General features: G+C 35.0%; 1 protein-coding gene across 1 annotated transcript in view; it reads left to right on the top strand.

Annotated features, from left to right (window-relative positions):
• Nucleotides 1–522: 522 nt before the first annotated feature.
• LOC141833183 (DNA mismatch repair protein MSH4) overlaps nucleotides 523–15,979 on the top strand; it is a 42,408-nt gene continuing 26,951 nt past the window's right edge. The window contains exons 1-7 of the mRNA XM_074720569.1: nucleotides 523–588; nucleotides 3,863–4,066; nucleotides 4,130–4,165; nucleotides 4,237–4,349; nucleotides 4,683–4,728; nucleotides 9,826–9,872; nucleotides 10,004–10,111. Coding sequence (XP_074576670.1) covers nucleotides 523–588; nucleotides 3,863–4,066; nucleotides 4,130–4,165; nucleotides 4,237–4,349; nucleotides 4,683–4,728; nucleotides 9,826–9,872; nucleotides 10,004–10,111 — 620 coding nt within the window. The remainder of the gene's footprint in view (nucleotides 589–3,862; nucleotides 4,067–4,129; nucleotides 4,166–4,236; nucleotides 4,350–4,682; nucleotides 4,729–9,825; nucleotides 9,873–10,003; nucleotides 10,112–15,979) is intronic.

Genomic DNA, 15,979 nt, shown 5'->3' with positions numbered 1-15,979 from the left:
AATTTTTAGTGTTTAAAATAAAATTTTAAAAAATATTATTACTTACATAAATACCAATGAATCATCTGTTCAAATCACTAACTCACTTGGGGCCACCCTTAACCGGCCTAATTAAAGGCCAGTTCGATTATAGATCAGGCCTGTTGAATCAGATTAATCGATAATTGATCCGTTGACTCGGTTTCGATTTTAAACCGGATCCGATTCAAATTTGACCAGTGGTCCAGCTCAAACCCAGCCAGACGACCCATGGTCAGATCTACTTAGCATGGTTTGGTGTCGAACCCAGAAATTTTAGAATTTTGAAGGATAAAGTTCGAATTTGAGTTTTCATGAGGGTCCATAATAAAATTTATGATCCCTTTTTATTTGTATGAATTCAGATCGCTTTTAACGCAGCCCAACGAGGGAGTCAGCTCGACTGGACTCAATTCAAACCTTCGTCTTCTGCTTATCATTTGGATGTCGATGCTCCTATAAATACCCCCGCTAAGAGCGCCTTATGGTATGCTTTTGGAGGGAATGGACAAGGACGGAGGGGAGCGATCAAGCTTCGTGGTGGGGCTGATCGAGAATCGAGCAAAGGAGGTATTCCTCGACCTGTCTCTTCTCGGCTCTCCACTAGTTCCTGATCTCTCTCATTCGTAGCAGACATTATGTCGGTCCTTCCCTTGTTGCTGCCTGCATTTTGGAATTTGTAACTGAACCTTCAGTGAGTCGTTATGCCCTCTTCTTCGTCTGATCTTCTTTGATTATTTCGAGAGGTTTTGAGTGCAAAAATCATATCAGTTCTAGTTCATGCGATCTATGCGTTCTAAATTTTTTCTAGGGTTTTTGTTGTATTAAATGTAAGGTTGGCCTTAGGTTCATAGATTCCCGGAGGCCGTATAAAACTTGGTAGCTTTCATTTTAGGCTTCGATTTTATTTTGTTTTTATTAATTTTTTAAGAAACATGGTCGGGTCTTCTGCCGTGATCTGATGCGACCTGGGCTTCAACTTTTAAGACATCTTCCACCAATGAGTACAACTGTGAGGAAAAAAATACCTTGGAGAGAATATCATGGATTCACATGAAGCTCATGTCAGGGTACGAAAATATATGATGCCCTCCTCTGTTTAGGAATCGGTCCTTAGTTGATCATGGTTGCCATTAGAGAATAAAACATGCATGCTTGCCATTTGTGAATAATCTATCCATGCCTGGCGTTTTGAGCATGTGGGCAAATTGTCATTTTGATGAACGTGATGTTATAACTAGTTTCATAAGTAATGGGCAAAAGGATTAGCTTTTATAAACTTGTGTTAAGCCTGACCAGGGAGCTATCACATGTTCTCATATCATACCTTTTCCTATGAAGCAATCATTAAGAAAGAAACTTGAAAAATGAAATACAATTTTGTCTTGTTTATTTATGTTGAACTTAGATTGATGTCCAAAGAAAACTTCAGTTGTATTTCTTCAGCATTATTGTTTGTTCCTCCTTTAAGTCATTTAAGCACAAGATCAAATCACATTCTTCATTCACATTTATGTTTGGATACAATTATTTGCAACTTCTCTTTTGGACTCTCTTGTGTGCAGAGAAATATAATAAATAAGTATAAAAGTTGATGCTATGTTTCTCTTTTCTTTTTCAAGCAATGTAAAGCTTAGACAGAGCCGGTTGGAGATTTTCTAAATCATTGGTTGTTCCTTAGATGTGGTAAGACTAGGATTGGCAGATTTTGGTGTATCTTGAATTTTCCCCTATTTTTATTTTCTAGCATCAAGAAACAACACCTAACTAATTATATAGGACAACTGAATCTAGGTTCTTACTCTGGGACCTATGGAATCAAGAACAAAATAATGGAAGATCATTTTTATCTTCTGTTATCTGCATCCAAATCAATTTGTATAATCATTCTGTTTTTCATTTGTACCCCTGATTTTGAATGTGCATCAGAGACTCCAGGGAATCCAAACACCATGATAGATCTGAGAAATGGACGAATCAATTTGTGTAATCATTCTGTTTTTCATTTGTACCCCTGGTTTTGAATGTGCATCAGAAACTCCAGGGAATCCAAACACCATAATAGATCTGAGAATTGGACGAACATTTTATGGGATACTTTGTAGTGTCTCTTAGTTTTAGAGGAATCGTAATTGAGGTATAGTGCATAACAAAGAAAGATAGCCATACTAGGTGATCTATTCATTGATTTGCCTGGGCTGGTGAAAGTTGAACTTCTATCTAAAACCATTGATGTTTGAGAGTTGAGTGAACTTTCAAGAGTTCTTCTATGGTTCCAAAATTTGAGTTGTCATTCTTTTAAGTATCTGAGATTATTTTAAGATTGCATATGTCAAGATTGATAACTGAGTAATGGATCTGATATTTTATTGTCTCTATTAGTATATTTCTTCTGGTTGCATTCACTTCTAAAATATTTATAGTATGAAAGAAAAGCTGACTCAATTATGTATCCACCATGAACCTCCCACTGTCATTTGTAGAATTATAACTATTAGCTACTTAAAGTGGGGTTTAACTATCTATTTGCCTATTATGTTTGGAAAATGATGTTAGAGTTAAGTTGTTTGGTTACTTAGGTTTATCTATTTTTTGTCGGCTCATTTCTGTCTCACACAAAAAATCATTAAAATCCTAACCATTTTTGTGCAATTTGACCATCTTTATGCCATTTTTAACACATCTATTTGATTGTTGGTTTGTGCTGCTTGCTTATACAAATTGCTAATGTTTGTTTAGAAAAATATTGCTATATGTATAATACTCCATGAGTTGGTTTTTTAGCTAGAGGATATTATGACCATATTTCTACCACAAACTTATTCTATTTTAGTTAACACAATGTTCATGTAGAGATCAAACTAAGGCATTGGGTAGAGGTGTGAAATAGGTTCGACCATATGATACTTGGCCTAACTTGACACAGTCTTGGGTATGCTTGTCATCACTCACCAAAAATCGGACTTTGCCAGGTCAAGCCTAGCTTGGACTCTGTGTTGGGTTGAGCAGCAGGAGCTCAACCCACGTGCCAAGTCAGAATAGGGGTAGAGGCAATTAACATGAAAAAATAGGAAAAAAAGGCCTAAATAATCTCTATTTTAAATACAAGGGCTAGTTTGGAGTATTTTGGTCAAATTTGCCTAAAGTTATCAAATTGACTTAAAAAAACAGAAAAATCCCAATTTTTTCCCTAAAATTCTAAAAATCCTAATTTTCTTTTCTATAACTTTTTTCTTATTTTTTTCTTTTTCTTTTCTGTTTTTTCTATTTTTATCATTATTTTTATTAATTTCTAATTTAGTGGGCTTCGGCCTAGGCCGATATGGGTATGGATCAACCAGGCTTGAGTTGGGTGAGAGACTGTGACCTAACACGACCTGTGATGAAGCATGGTGTGCTTTGTCTGAACACAACTCCTTGACATACCACTACTTGCATTTCTGTGTCAAATCTTAGCATTCTTGTTTCTGCTTGCTTGTATATATTGTCAAGTCATTTCAAAACTTATGTTTTCATCTTGTTTGTTTGTTCATTATGACTGTACATATTATCTATAAGTTCCATCTAACTTTTTGTTAATTTCCTCCATACTTCTCGTGATTTTATTGAAATATTATACATAAAAGATTCACTTTTCTTGAACTCAAGGAAACCTTGTATTAATTATTGATTTCTTTTTCCATAAGATTATTGTTTCCTTGATGTGACACACTTCAAAAATTGGGAAGTAATTTTGAAATTTCTTTTAAAATTTTAGAATTAAAATGTCCTATAATTTTTTTCCCAATGTTAGCGGTCACTAAAAGTTTGTTATATTTTGTTAAAAATTAAACCACTTTTGTAGGTTGGTGTGGCAGCTTTTGACTTGAGATCAGCCTCCTTACATCTTTCTCAGTACATTGAAACGAGTTGTTCATACCAGAATACTAATACACTGCTTCATTTTTATGATCCGATGGTCATAATTGTACCACCAACCAAACTGGCAGCAGATGGTATGGTTGGAGTCCTAGAATTTGTAGATAAACATTATACATCGAACAAAAAGGTGCCAATTCTTAATTAATTTCATCTTGAATATGCCATATTCATGACATTGTACATGCTGCAGGTCACACTGCCTCGTTGTTGTTTTGATGATACTAAGGTGATACATTGTTTTTCTTGGACATTGTAATTTGCTTGTGTGCTTATAGTATTTTTGTCTGATTTCTGAAGGGGGCTGTGCTTGTTAAAAGTTTGGCAGCGAAGGAACCATCTGCTCTGGGTTTAGGAAGCTACCATAAACAATATTATCTATGCCTAGCTGCTGCAGCTGCTACCATAAAGTGGTACGTTGTCTTGCTGTTTACATGCTTTTATTTAATATATGCTTAGTTGCTTCTAGTAAATGATTTTAGTTTACTAAATTATGAAATCGGTTTAGTTTTTTCCTTTTCTTTCTTGTACCCTTTTTTTACTTATCATCTTAAACAATAATATCAGTCATTTTTAAAGTGTCAATGTTACTAGATTGTTCTTTTTTTGCGTCATTAATTATAGTTCATTTGGCTGGATTTTAATTTTTTTCATGTGAAATTAAAACTGACTCTCTTGTTAATGTGTTTCTTTTCTTATTTGGTTTTGCTAAGAGGCTACACAATTACCTGACTTTATTATCACAGGATTGAAGCCGAGCAAGGTGTAATAGTTGTAAATCACTCATTACTGGTACACCCTTGTTCTTTTTTGGTAACTACTTGATGACTGATGAGTAGAATTTAAGAGGTTAGAATCTTACAGTATCATACATTCTGGAAAGATAAATGTGATTGATGGCATTGCCAGTTTTATGCCTCCCTTCAGTTTGATTAATGTGCTTCCATATGATCATTCTTTACCATGAATATTGATGCAATAAAATATACCCTCTAAAAACAAACCAATCAAATATGTAATCCAGATTATAGTCTACAATTTTATATTGGTTGTATTCAAGAATAATTTCATTGTTTCTACTTTAGTCTAATTTCATTGTTTCTACTTTAGTCTACTTTGTATGTGTTGATCGAACTATTGTAAGTGCAATAAAAGATACCTCTCATTTTTTTATCATTAAATTTACAATAATTTTGTGTTTTAGAGATCCTCTTTTCTCTTGCAAAATTGCTGATTGAGGCATTAGTGCCAAGTCTCTTTTGAGATTGTCGACTAAGGCGTAAGCTCTTTCTCATTCTGTGTCTAGTGGCATAAATGCTAAACTTATTTGCGGATCTTGAATTTACCTAGCATGCTTCATTGTTGTCTTCCTCCATCGCTACAATATTTCTCCTAGCACACTCATCTTTTTCGTCTTCTCTGGTCTCTACCATATCCAACTACCATTACCATCATCTGAGCATACCTCCTCTACCTGCTCCTTGAGCAACTGTACCATTTACAACCCCTCTCAAAAAGCATTGACCTTACAACTCGATTCTCATATATACATCAGCCCTCATTATTCATTTGAGAACCCTCCATTTTCTTGTTTTGGCAATCCCAACGCCACCCACCCACTGTTTATTGCACAAGACCTTAACTTTATTGTGGCTCTCTAAAAACAACAACCTACCTTGGCAGTGGACCGATTCTAGAGCCTGTAGAGAAAATATCAAACTGCTACAATGGCAAATCTGGTTCAGTGCAGTAACAAAGTTACAACATTCAAGGATATAATGTTATGTGAGAGAATGAATCCTATCAAGTGCAACTTTTGGCCAATTGATCAAGAAGCATATGTGTGGTCCCCTAGATGGCCCCCTTCTAGCTATAGATAATTTATTGGTCTAGGGGTGGAATTGAGGTGCCTTCTCAAATCTGAGTCTTGATAGGATCCAACTAGAGATAGATTGTTTGAAGAATATAATGGTGGGAGTTAGTGAAGATGATCTTGCATAACTTATACATTCAATGTCATCGAAAAGTTATCTCTGAGATCATTAATATGGTCTGAAATTGGCTAATATATGTGAGTATATCAGTGCATATGCTCATGCGACTACAATCAAAGGGTAAGCAACTAATTTTAATCTGCTCCACCTGTGAAGCTTTAAGTAAGTTGGGAATCTTTGTAGCCTTGGCGGCAATATTCTAATTAAACTTGACACATTAATACATAGTATAATTCTTCTCATGAAGCTTCTTAGTGGTGGTCATTATAGAGCTAAAAATGGTCTAAAGATCAATGGTTAGAGGTATTGAAGTTGTTAAGAAATCTAACATTTTTTGCATTGGAATTTAAAGTAAGCTTCATGTTAATATAACCACTAGAATAACTCAACTTGAAGCATTGTTCCATAGAAACAAGCAACGTATCTAGAGTGTGTGTGTCAGGGGGCAGGGCGACAAGGAGAGACCTATTCCTATGTTGATCTCTACTGTAGGTGATCCTTACGATGCTTTCTTAACAAGAGAAGATTGACAATGCTTGTGTGTGCCACAATGACGATGAGGCATAAGAAGGGAGAAAAGTGAAGAGGGGAGGTGACAAAATAGCTAGAGGATGTAATCCAATAGGAGTTGATCAGGAAGATGCTAGAACCTTAAGTGCTTGAGGATTTGCAAGAGGCAGTAGAGCCTTGTGGGATCTTGTAACCTAATGAGGATAACATGCGTTGACTATGGGAGGCATCAAAGGCCCCCACGTTCTCATCGATGCTGAAGGAGCCTACATAAATGAAGCGTTGGTGTTATAGTTCGTAGGATCGATTTGGGGTAAGGATCGGATTAGTCGAAATCGGATCATAGAATCGTACGATCCTATCAAACACTCTTGAAATTTTATGGTACATAATTAATAATTAAAAAAATATTTAAAAAGATTAATTGCATATAAATAGATTAATAATTTTGCATATATATGTAACCGTCGACACTCGACATCATAAATGACATTATTATTTAACGTTGGACAGAATAACGATTATTTTGTAGGCTAGTTCTAACAGAGAATCGAAATCGCCAAACGCAGAGAATTCTTCTCTTGGTTTAACTGAATAATATGAACTCAAATAAAGATAATGCCCTAACAACAACTAAACAATTATTTAAATAGTCTTAAAAAACTAACGATGTAAAAGACGAAAATAATCTTAATAAAAAGAACTAAAATTCTTCGAAGCCTTTGAAAAGACTTTAAATGATATTTTTTGGGCCTAAGACTTGGCCGTTACATTTTTAACGAATGTAAATCTTTGAACGAGCTTTGATTTGATATCTTAAAGGTCCCGTGGTTCAACCCGAGTCAAAAGTTATGATCTCTTAAAGCTTAATCGATCCTGTTCTGATTTTATCGATTCTATTCTGATTCTATCGATTCCACCAATCCTACTCCGATCCCACTGCAAAAAACGATCCCAAACGTTCTTGGATCGTTTGGGTACATCTGGATCGTAGGATCGTGCGGTCCTATGATTCGGATTGTGATTCTGCAAACTATAGTCAGCGTAATCGGACAAAATCTATTTGATTTGGAGCTTGATTTGGTGCTGGAACCTTACATGCCTGTTTGACTATTCGACTTACGTGTTGGAACATCAACCATTCCACTTCCTGAATTGGAAATGAAAAAAGGGACTTGACTCCCCATTAGGCTTAACCCTTGTAAAAATCCAATGAGTTTTTTCTTCTAATATATATATATTTTCAATTGTGTAATATTTTATTTTCTATGTTTACTCTAAATCATATATTATAGTTATACATGATATAAAATTATTGATATACAAATATGTTATATATTAATTTAGGATATTTTATATTTTTTATATATATTATAGTTCATGTAATTGTTTAAGTAAATGTGGCTTAATGGATTAATTGATTAGTTTGACCTATAAACTAGTGACATGAAACTCGATTGAGTCTATGGTTTGAAATCATATCATGTTGAATGGTACAATCAAAATATACCAATACAATAATTGCTAGATCTCAACATTGATCAACGTGAGTAATCTATCCTTTGTTGCTCGTGCCTATTGTGCTGATAAGAGTTGTATTGTGTTGACACTGGACACACCACAATAAATTAAATTTTGTTATTAGCTTTTTTCTTCAAATTCTAATTTAATTCATTATTGTTACGGTGTTGTTTTTACAAGTTAATAAACTAAGTGGAAGAAGATTATGGGGGTAAAATGTATATAAATTTTTATGTGAGCGAGAGGATTTAGAACAACTTCTTTTAAAGTCAGAATTATTCTGCACAATTTGTGAACATCTCTGCTAGTCTACCAGGAAGGAACTTCTTCATGATTTGCAATGACTCGATATAACTTTGCAAGAATCGCTTTGCAATACAACTAATAAGGGTTTTCTTCATACTTTAGCCTCCACGAGTGTGGTGTAGTGGTAAAACATTCAGTGAAATAAATAAGAGGATCAAAGTTCGAATCTCAATAGGGACGAATATTCTAGAGGTTGGCCTTTGAGTGTGTGCATAAATTGTGCTCAGGATTTATCCAATAGGTGAATCGGGGGAAGGCTGTCTACCTCCAAGATTAATCGGGTGAAGCCCGGACACTTAGATTATTAGAAAAAAAGGTTTTCTTCATTTCACAAAAAAAGGTTTATACGATTGCATGAGTTCATCAAATATTTTGAACTAAAAAATAGCTTTACAAGGGTGGAGCTCTCGAACATCTTTAGTTGATTGAAGCAGCAACTGCCGAATAGCTATTTTAAGTACTTACCTGCCTCTCTCCTCCTCCTCCTCCTCCTCCTCCTCCTCGTGTGTTGTCACTTTGACACAATACTGAAATTGCAGGCCACTGAAACTCTTTCTCAGGACGAAATCTAAACTTGATTGAGTCATTATTTGATCGTGTTATCATAACTATGTGTTAAATAAACTAGATCACTTGACCTTATACAATTTTTTGTGTCTTGGATCTCAGATCCAAGGACATGGGGCTTTATTTACTAAATCTTTTATTTACCTAAACCATTGTTTTGATATTAATGTGGTGTCTTCACGGATTATAGTGCTTGTACCAACACAGTTTTGGTGGTGCTGACCAAGATAGAGCTTGTCTTGATTGGTACCATCCAGACTAGCTGAGAGATGAAAATTCCCATGTGTCTCACTCTTTGATTCCATTTACCGATCATGAGGAGAAATACTATAAAAGGAGAGGAAAGTGGAAGATGAGAATCAACTAGTGGATTAGCAACAAGAAAGAGGAGAGAAATACTAGCAACAAGAACTGGAGTCGTGAAACTGAGTTATATTCATGTCGTGCACTATACTTGTTCCAGGTCCAGTTTCAGTTGTGCCGTTACAAGTCCTCTTAATGGTTAGTTGAGATATTTATGCACATGTGGAGAAACTAGCTTGAGAAATAATACAAATGATCTCGCTAGGATGCTATTAAAACTAATGACACTTTTTTTGGTATTGAGTATAATTGTTAGTCATATGATTATTATATTATTTTAAATTATTGCTTCAAATTTCTATTTCATTGGACTTTATAATTGCTATAGATATCAATTTGGAGGTAAACAAGCTAAGTTGAAGAAGATTATGGAATTGAAACTCATGTGAATGGATCTTGACATGCTGTGAAGCATGCCAAGTGTTGGCATAGAACAGTAAGAAACATATCATTTTGGACAGACCAAAACTTTAAACTTTGGTAACTTCTATGTCACGGGACTGCACTTTTTGCCATGGAATTGTCTTGCAGTCCATAGTTTTAAACTGTATCTGTGGCAAATTTTTTAATACTTATCTTTTAAATATATTGTTAATGGTAATATATCTATTGATTTTACTTTTCCCAGGTTACTTTCAATGGCTCCTTTGATCACTTGAATATTGATGCTACCAGGTATTCTTTTCTAAATGATATTTTTGTTGTTTCTAGTAACCATAAAACTAGAAATACAAACAAAATTGATTTGTTTACTATCTTTGCAATAAGAGCTATTCTTAAGCTTGCCTATGCACCATGCTTAACAGTGTTCAAAATTTGGAAATTATTGATCCATTGCATTCTGAGTCGTGGAGCACCAGCAACAAGAAGAGAAGCCTATTTCAGTTGCTGAAAACAACAAAAACCATCGGCGGGTATGCAACAATCCCCTGCTTTGGCAGCCAGTTAAAAATTTCCTCTGACAAGTTACATTTCAAGCATTATTTTCTCGGAATTGGTTAAGTAAATTCATGTTAAATAGTCATAATTTGATAAGCTATATTCATTGTGTTTTAATCATAGTTTAATAACAATGGATTCATTGATTCTGGAATTGGAATCAGGAATCATGACTATCCAAATTGCAAATTATACACTTCCTTTATTGCATGACAATTCGGTGGAATATTTGTTTCTAAGTGTAAAATAATAATACAATGAATTTCTCTTATTCTATTACAAGATATAAGCCCCTATTTATACACGAATATAGAGACCTATTCTAGGAGAATTATTCTAAAAAAGAAAAACAGAATATTTATCCCTACTAGAATATTTATTCCTAAATATTCTAACACTCCCCCTCAAGCTGGAGGATATAAATCATATGTACCCAGCTTGTTACATATGTAGTCAATTCGAGGATATCCTTTGTCTTCATATAAAAGGCCCTTTTCTGGAGCACCTCTGATATATCGGATAATGCTTGTTACAGCATCCCAATGTTCCTTGCATGGAGAGTTGACTTACTACGCTTACTGTAAATGAGATATCCGGACGAGTAACAGTAAGGTAGCTTAGTCTCCCTACTAATCGTCTGTATCGTTCAGGATCTGAAAGAGGCTTCCCCTGATTTGACATGAGCTTGACATTCGGAGAGCTGGAACTTGCTAGCTTGCTGCCGTTACTAGAAGAGGGCAGTGGAGAAGAGAAGCGGCTGATGTTGTTGCTTCTGTTGAGAAGAGAGGAGACATGGACGAGTAGAAGAAGACGGCACGATCCTTGCGTCGAGACCCTAGCCGCGTGAGGAAGACATGCTACTTGTCGCATCGAGGAAGCCGCTGTGATTGCTATGTCGCGACAAGGAAAACGCGCGATGGGAAGAAACAGAAGTGCGCGACCACGGAAAGAGTGGCGTTGCGAAGAAGAAACAAGAGCGCACGACTACGGGAAGAGTGGTGTCGCGAGGAAGAAACAGGAGTGCGTGACCACGGGAAGAGTGGCGTCGCGAGGAAGACACAGAAGCTCGCGACCACGGGAAGAGTGGCGTCGCGAGGAAGAAACAGGAGCGCGCAACCACGGGAAGAGTGGCGTCGCAAGGAAGACGTGCTGCTCGTCGCGTCGAGGAAGACGCGGGACGAGGAAGCCGCTGCGATTGCTGCGTCGCGACGAGGAAAACGCGCGACAAGGAAGGCGGCGGAGGAGACGTGTTGCTCGTCGCGTCAAGGAAGACGCGCGATAAGGAAGCCGCTGCGATTGCTACGTCGCAACGAAGAAAACACGCGACGAGGAAGGCAGCTCAGGAGACGTGTTGCTCGTCGCGTCAAGGAAGACGCGCGATAAGGAAGCCGCTGCGATTGCTGCGTCGCAACGAAGAAAACACGCGACGAGGAAGGCAGCTCAGGAGACGTGCTGCTCGTCGCGTCAAGGAAGACGTGCGACGAGGAAGCCGCTGCGATTGCTGCGTCGCAACGAGGAAAATGCGCGACAAGGAAGGCGGCGGAGGAGGCGTGTTGCTCGTCGCATCGAGGAAGACGCGTGACGAGGAAGCCGCTGCGATTGCTGCGTCGCGACAAGGAAAACGCGCAACGAGTAAGGCGGCGGAGGCGTTCGGATTTGCAATCGGCCAGAAGAGAAAGACTCGGTCGCTGCTGATGACGAACAGAAACACACGCGAGGAAAATGCGTGGCGAACAAAGAGAGAAGGAAGAGGATTGGTTTGAGCGGATAACCCTAAACCTGACGAGGGAGGAAAACCCAAACCTAACCGGGCTCTGATACCATGTAAAATAATAATACAATGAATTTCTCTTATTCTATTACAAGATATAAGCCCCTATTTATACACGAATATAGAGACCTATTCTAGGAGAATTATTCTAAAAAAGAAAAACAGAATATTTATCCCTACTAGAATATTTATTCCTAAATATTCTAATACTAAGAAATAAATTAAATAATCTACAATGCTATATGCATGTTATGTTTTAGTTACAATTAATCTATAAAGCTATTTCAATTAAACCTGACTAATTAAATAGTTAAATTTAACTATAAAGTATGTAGATAATAGGTAATTGACTATAAAGTATATAATTTAACTATTCAAGTATAAACTATAATTTTAGCTATTTAATGTTAACTTAATGTTAATTAATATATATACTTAAACTTAACTCTAACAGTTTATTAATTGACTATAAAGTATACAATATTTGTAAATAGCTAATTAACTATGTATTAATTGAGTACTTATTCATCATACCTTATACAAGTTTAATAATATTTTTTCGTATTATAGACCAAGGTTTAAAATTTGGAACCGTGTTGAAGTTTCAATTTATAACCGGGAACGATATAATTTTGGTACCTTATCATGCCGTGCTGATATGGTTTCGATATTTGATTAAATATAATTATATTAATTAAAAAATATTTTTATTAATATTTGATTGTTATAGATGCTTATTGTTGAGTTATATTTGAGATGTTGAATGTTAGAGTTTAACTTTTGATATTATCTCGTGAAATATTTGATACTTATTGAGTAAAAGTTAATTTAGGATTTTAGCTGAAGTCTACCAAGTAGAGATGGCAGGATCAAATAGGTTTAAATTGGATTTAATTTGAATTTGTTTTGATCAATTTAAAATTAAATCAAATTTATATATACAATAATTTGATTCATAGTAGTATATCTGATAAGGTTAGAAATTATATATATATATATATATATATATATATATATATATATATATATATATATAGTTTTCCCTAATAATCTATTTCCTTCATCTTAAAGAGGTTTATTTTTCTCAATTTACCTCGTGGATAGATGAAGAGAAAAAAATTAACCATTCTTTAAGAGGGATGTTTTTTTTTTTGTTTATCTTATGGATGGATGAAGGAGGAAAAAATTAACCATCGTTAAAGAAGTAAAGAGTTTTTTTCCTCTCTATTTACCCTTGTGTATGGATGGAGGGGGGGGGGGGGGGGGAATTAATGATGAAGGAGGAAACAAAATTAACGGATCAAGGAAGGAGAAAAATTAAGAGAGAGAAAAGAATAGGGAAAAGAATTTGAATTAACTGTCTACAAAATAAAAAAATAGAAATGGAAAATGAAAAATAAAAAACAGAGGATGTCGTTAGGTTGTGGCTTCGTTGTGACACTGTGAGATTGCGGCGGTCTTGCGGCTCCGAAGTCGTGCCAATGCTGGTTGGCGGGCAGATAGAAAATTTCGCCCATGCCAATTGGTATGACAGTATTTTACACCATGCTATATACTATTCATGAGTTATATGACTTATTCAACTTATTACTACCTTGAATACCTATAAGTAATAATATACTCACCCACCCCACTTGTGCAGTCAAAAATTTATGTCCCTGACTTCCCCTACCATCTTTCCTATAGGTTGGTAGGGTTGATGCTTGGGTACTTTAACTGTTTAAGTTATGGTCAAGTACTTGATTTGTGTATAGGTTAGGGTCATTCAAATTAATTTAAAAACCCCCAAGCGTACTTGACTTATTTGCAGTTACACATGAGTGCATTTGTTTGCCACCTAAGTGGATACTTAATCAAGTTTAGTAAATGAGTAGTTAATCAGATTTAGGCTTGGGTAGTACCAAAAATGAAGGTATCCCTACACATTTGAGTGGTCTGTTTCCTATGTATGCGAAGCCACCCTTCTACACTTGTTGATGAATTCATCCTCTTCTTTTCTCCAATTTCAGTTGTGACCACCTCCTCTTCATTTTCCTTTAGTGTATCCTCCTCTTTTCTTGTTGATTTCTCTTAGTTGGCTACTAAGATTCGCTAGTTCCAACATCAATTGGAATAGTAAATTTTGGTCATGGTCATGTTGGGTGACAACATGAGATTTTAGTCCATGGTGTTAGCGCTAAAATTTGTTTGTCTTTGTTCTGAGCTTGCATTCTATTAGTTGAAAAGGGATAAAAAAACACTCTTTATTTGATAGAAAATAAATGAATTACCCCCATATTTATAAGACTCTTAACATGATATCTAATGACTAAATACTATATGTGGGACCAAATCTATATATTCTATAACTTTTCCTTAAGTTGGATTGCACATCATAGATATTTACCCAAGGTTTAAAATCTTGACCTGTGCCGAGGTTTCGGTCTCGAACCAAAATGATACGGTTTCGATTCCGTATCGTGCCGATATAGTTTTGATATTTTTTAAATTTTAAATATAAATGTATATTGATTTTATTAATATTTGATTATTAAATATGCTCTATATTTTGAGATGTTGAATTTATATGTCAATATTTTCTCATTAAATAATGCTTATTAAATTTTTATAAAAATTATTTTAAAAAATAATTCTCAAAATTTAAAACTAAATTTAAAATTATAAAATCATTTGAAAGGCTAAAAATAATTATAAAATTATTTGAAAATCTTAAATTATTTTTTTGAATGTATTTTTAAATTTTTTATTTTTAAAAATTTATTTGAAATATTTAAGAATTATATATTAATTTTTTTACATTATTTTAAATTTATATTTAATTTTCAATATATAGTAAAAAATTTAAATTATTTTATAAAATATTTATTATTTTATAAAATTACTTAAAAATTTTGAAATAATTTTTAATATTTTATAACTGTTATTAATAATAGTTTATTTATAAAAATATATATATTTAAAAAATAAAAAAATTAACTAAATAAAAAATAGTGGCTGCGACGACCCACGGAGGCTGTCGTGGCCCACTAGAGGATTTTGGGAATATAAAAATTTCTAAAGAATTTGTTAGAATTTTAAATAAATTTTTATATATTTTAATAGAATAATTCAATTAGGATTTTAGGAAATTTGTTTGAATTAACTATTTAAGTTAGGAGTTGATTGGACTATTAAATTAAGTATTCTAATTAAACATTAAGGTTTTTAAAACTTAAAGTTCTCTGTCGTTGTTCTCTCCCTTCCTTGAGCGCCCATCCACTACGCCTGACCGTTGGCGCCATCCACGTGAGTAACCGATGTCGGCGCTGTGTTCCCTTTCTCCCCACTACTCCGGCCACTCCTTTCTTCTACGCTTGTGCATCCCGCCATAGCAGCTGGAGAACAACCTCCGTCGTGGCGCCCTTCGCGACCCTCGTGGAGGGACGCCACGGGGTCGTAGTGCTTTCTGCGACCTCACGACACTCTCGTAGTAGCTGTGCCGGTGCAGGTTCCGCACTAGAATGGTAAATACTGTCCGTTTCGGGTGGCATGACACGAAATTTCAAATCTTGTATTTACCAATGTCCAACTTGTTAAAAAATGTAAAATCTCATATAAATAGAAAGATAAAACCGATAAGATGCTTGAATGAAATGCTAAAAATGCAACACTAATACCATTTTTGTGAAACTTCTATGATACTACATAAAATCCTAGGTGGTAACAATCATTGATATTTAGGCTGGAATTTGTAATAATTTTTAGAAGATTTTGACTAAGGCTATAACAATCTTTAAAAGCAACTTTGACTAAGTTGATCTAACCTTTCTCTATAATTCTGCTTAAATTAAATCCTAGGTGTCTAGAGTTTGCAAAGATGAAGTGCCAAATTCTAAAGGGTTATAGAGAAAAAGAGATATAAGTTATCAATATCCACTCTCAGACATAAAAGAGGTAAGTAAAATTCAATATTTCTCTGGGAGATAAAGAAGGATGTCAAATGAAGTCATTGAGTAAAGTTTTATCTACTTGAGAGGAGGGGGGAGAGAGATAATGACTAACCCAATTTTGATATAACAACCTTGGAAACTAA

Source organism: Curcuma longa, chromosome 8 (assembly GCF_044706935.1).
Source record: "Curcuma longa cultivar G26 ecotype Majalengka, Jawa Barat chromosome 8, ITB_CL_G26_1.1, whole genome shotgun sequence".
In the NCBI taxonomy this organism is placed as follows: domain Eukaryota; kingdom Viridiplantae; phylum Streptophyta; class Magnoliopsida; order Zingiberales; family Zingiberaceae; genus Curcuma; species Curcuma longa.
This window is presented reverse-complemented; position numbering and strand designations above follow the sequence as displayed.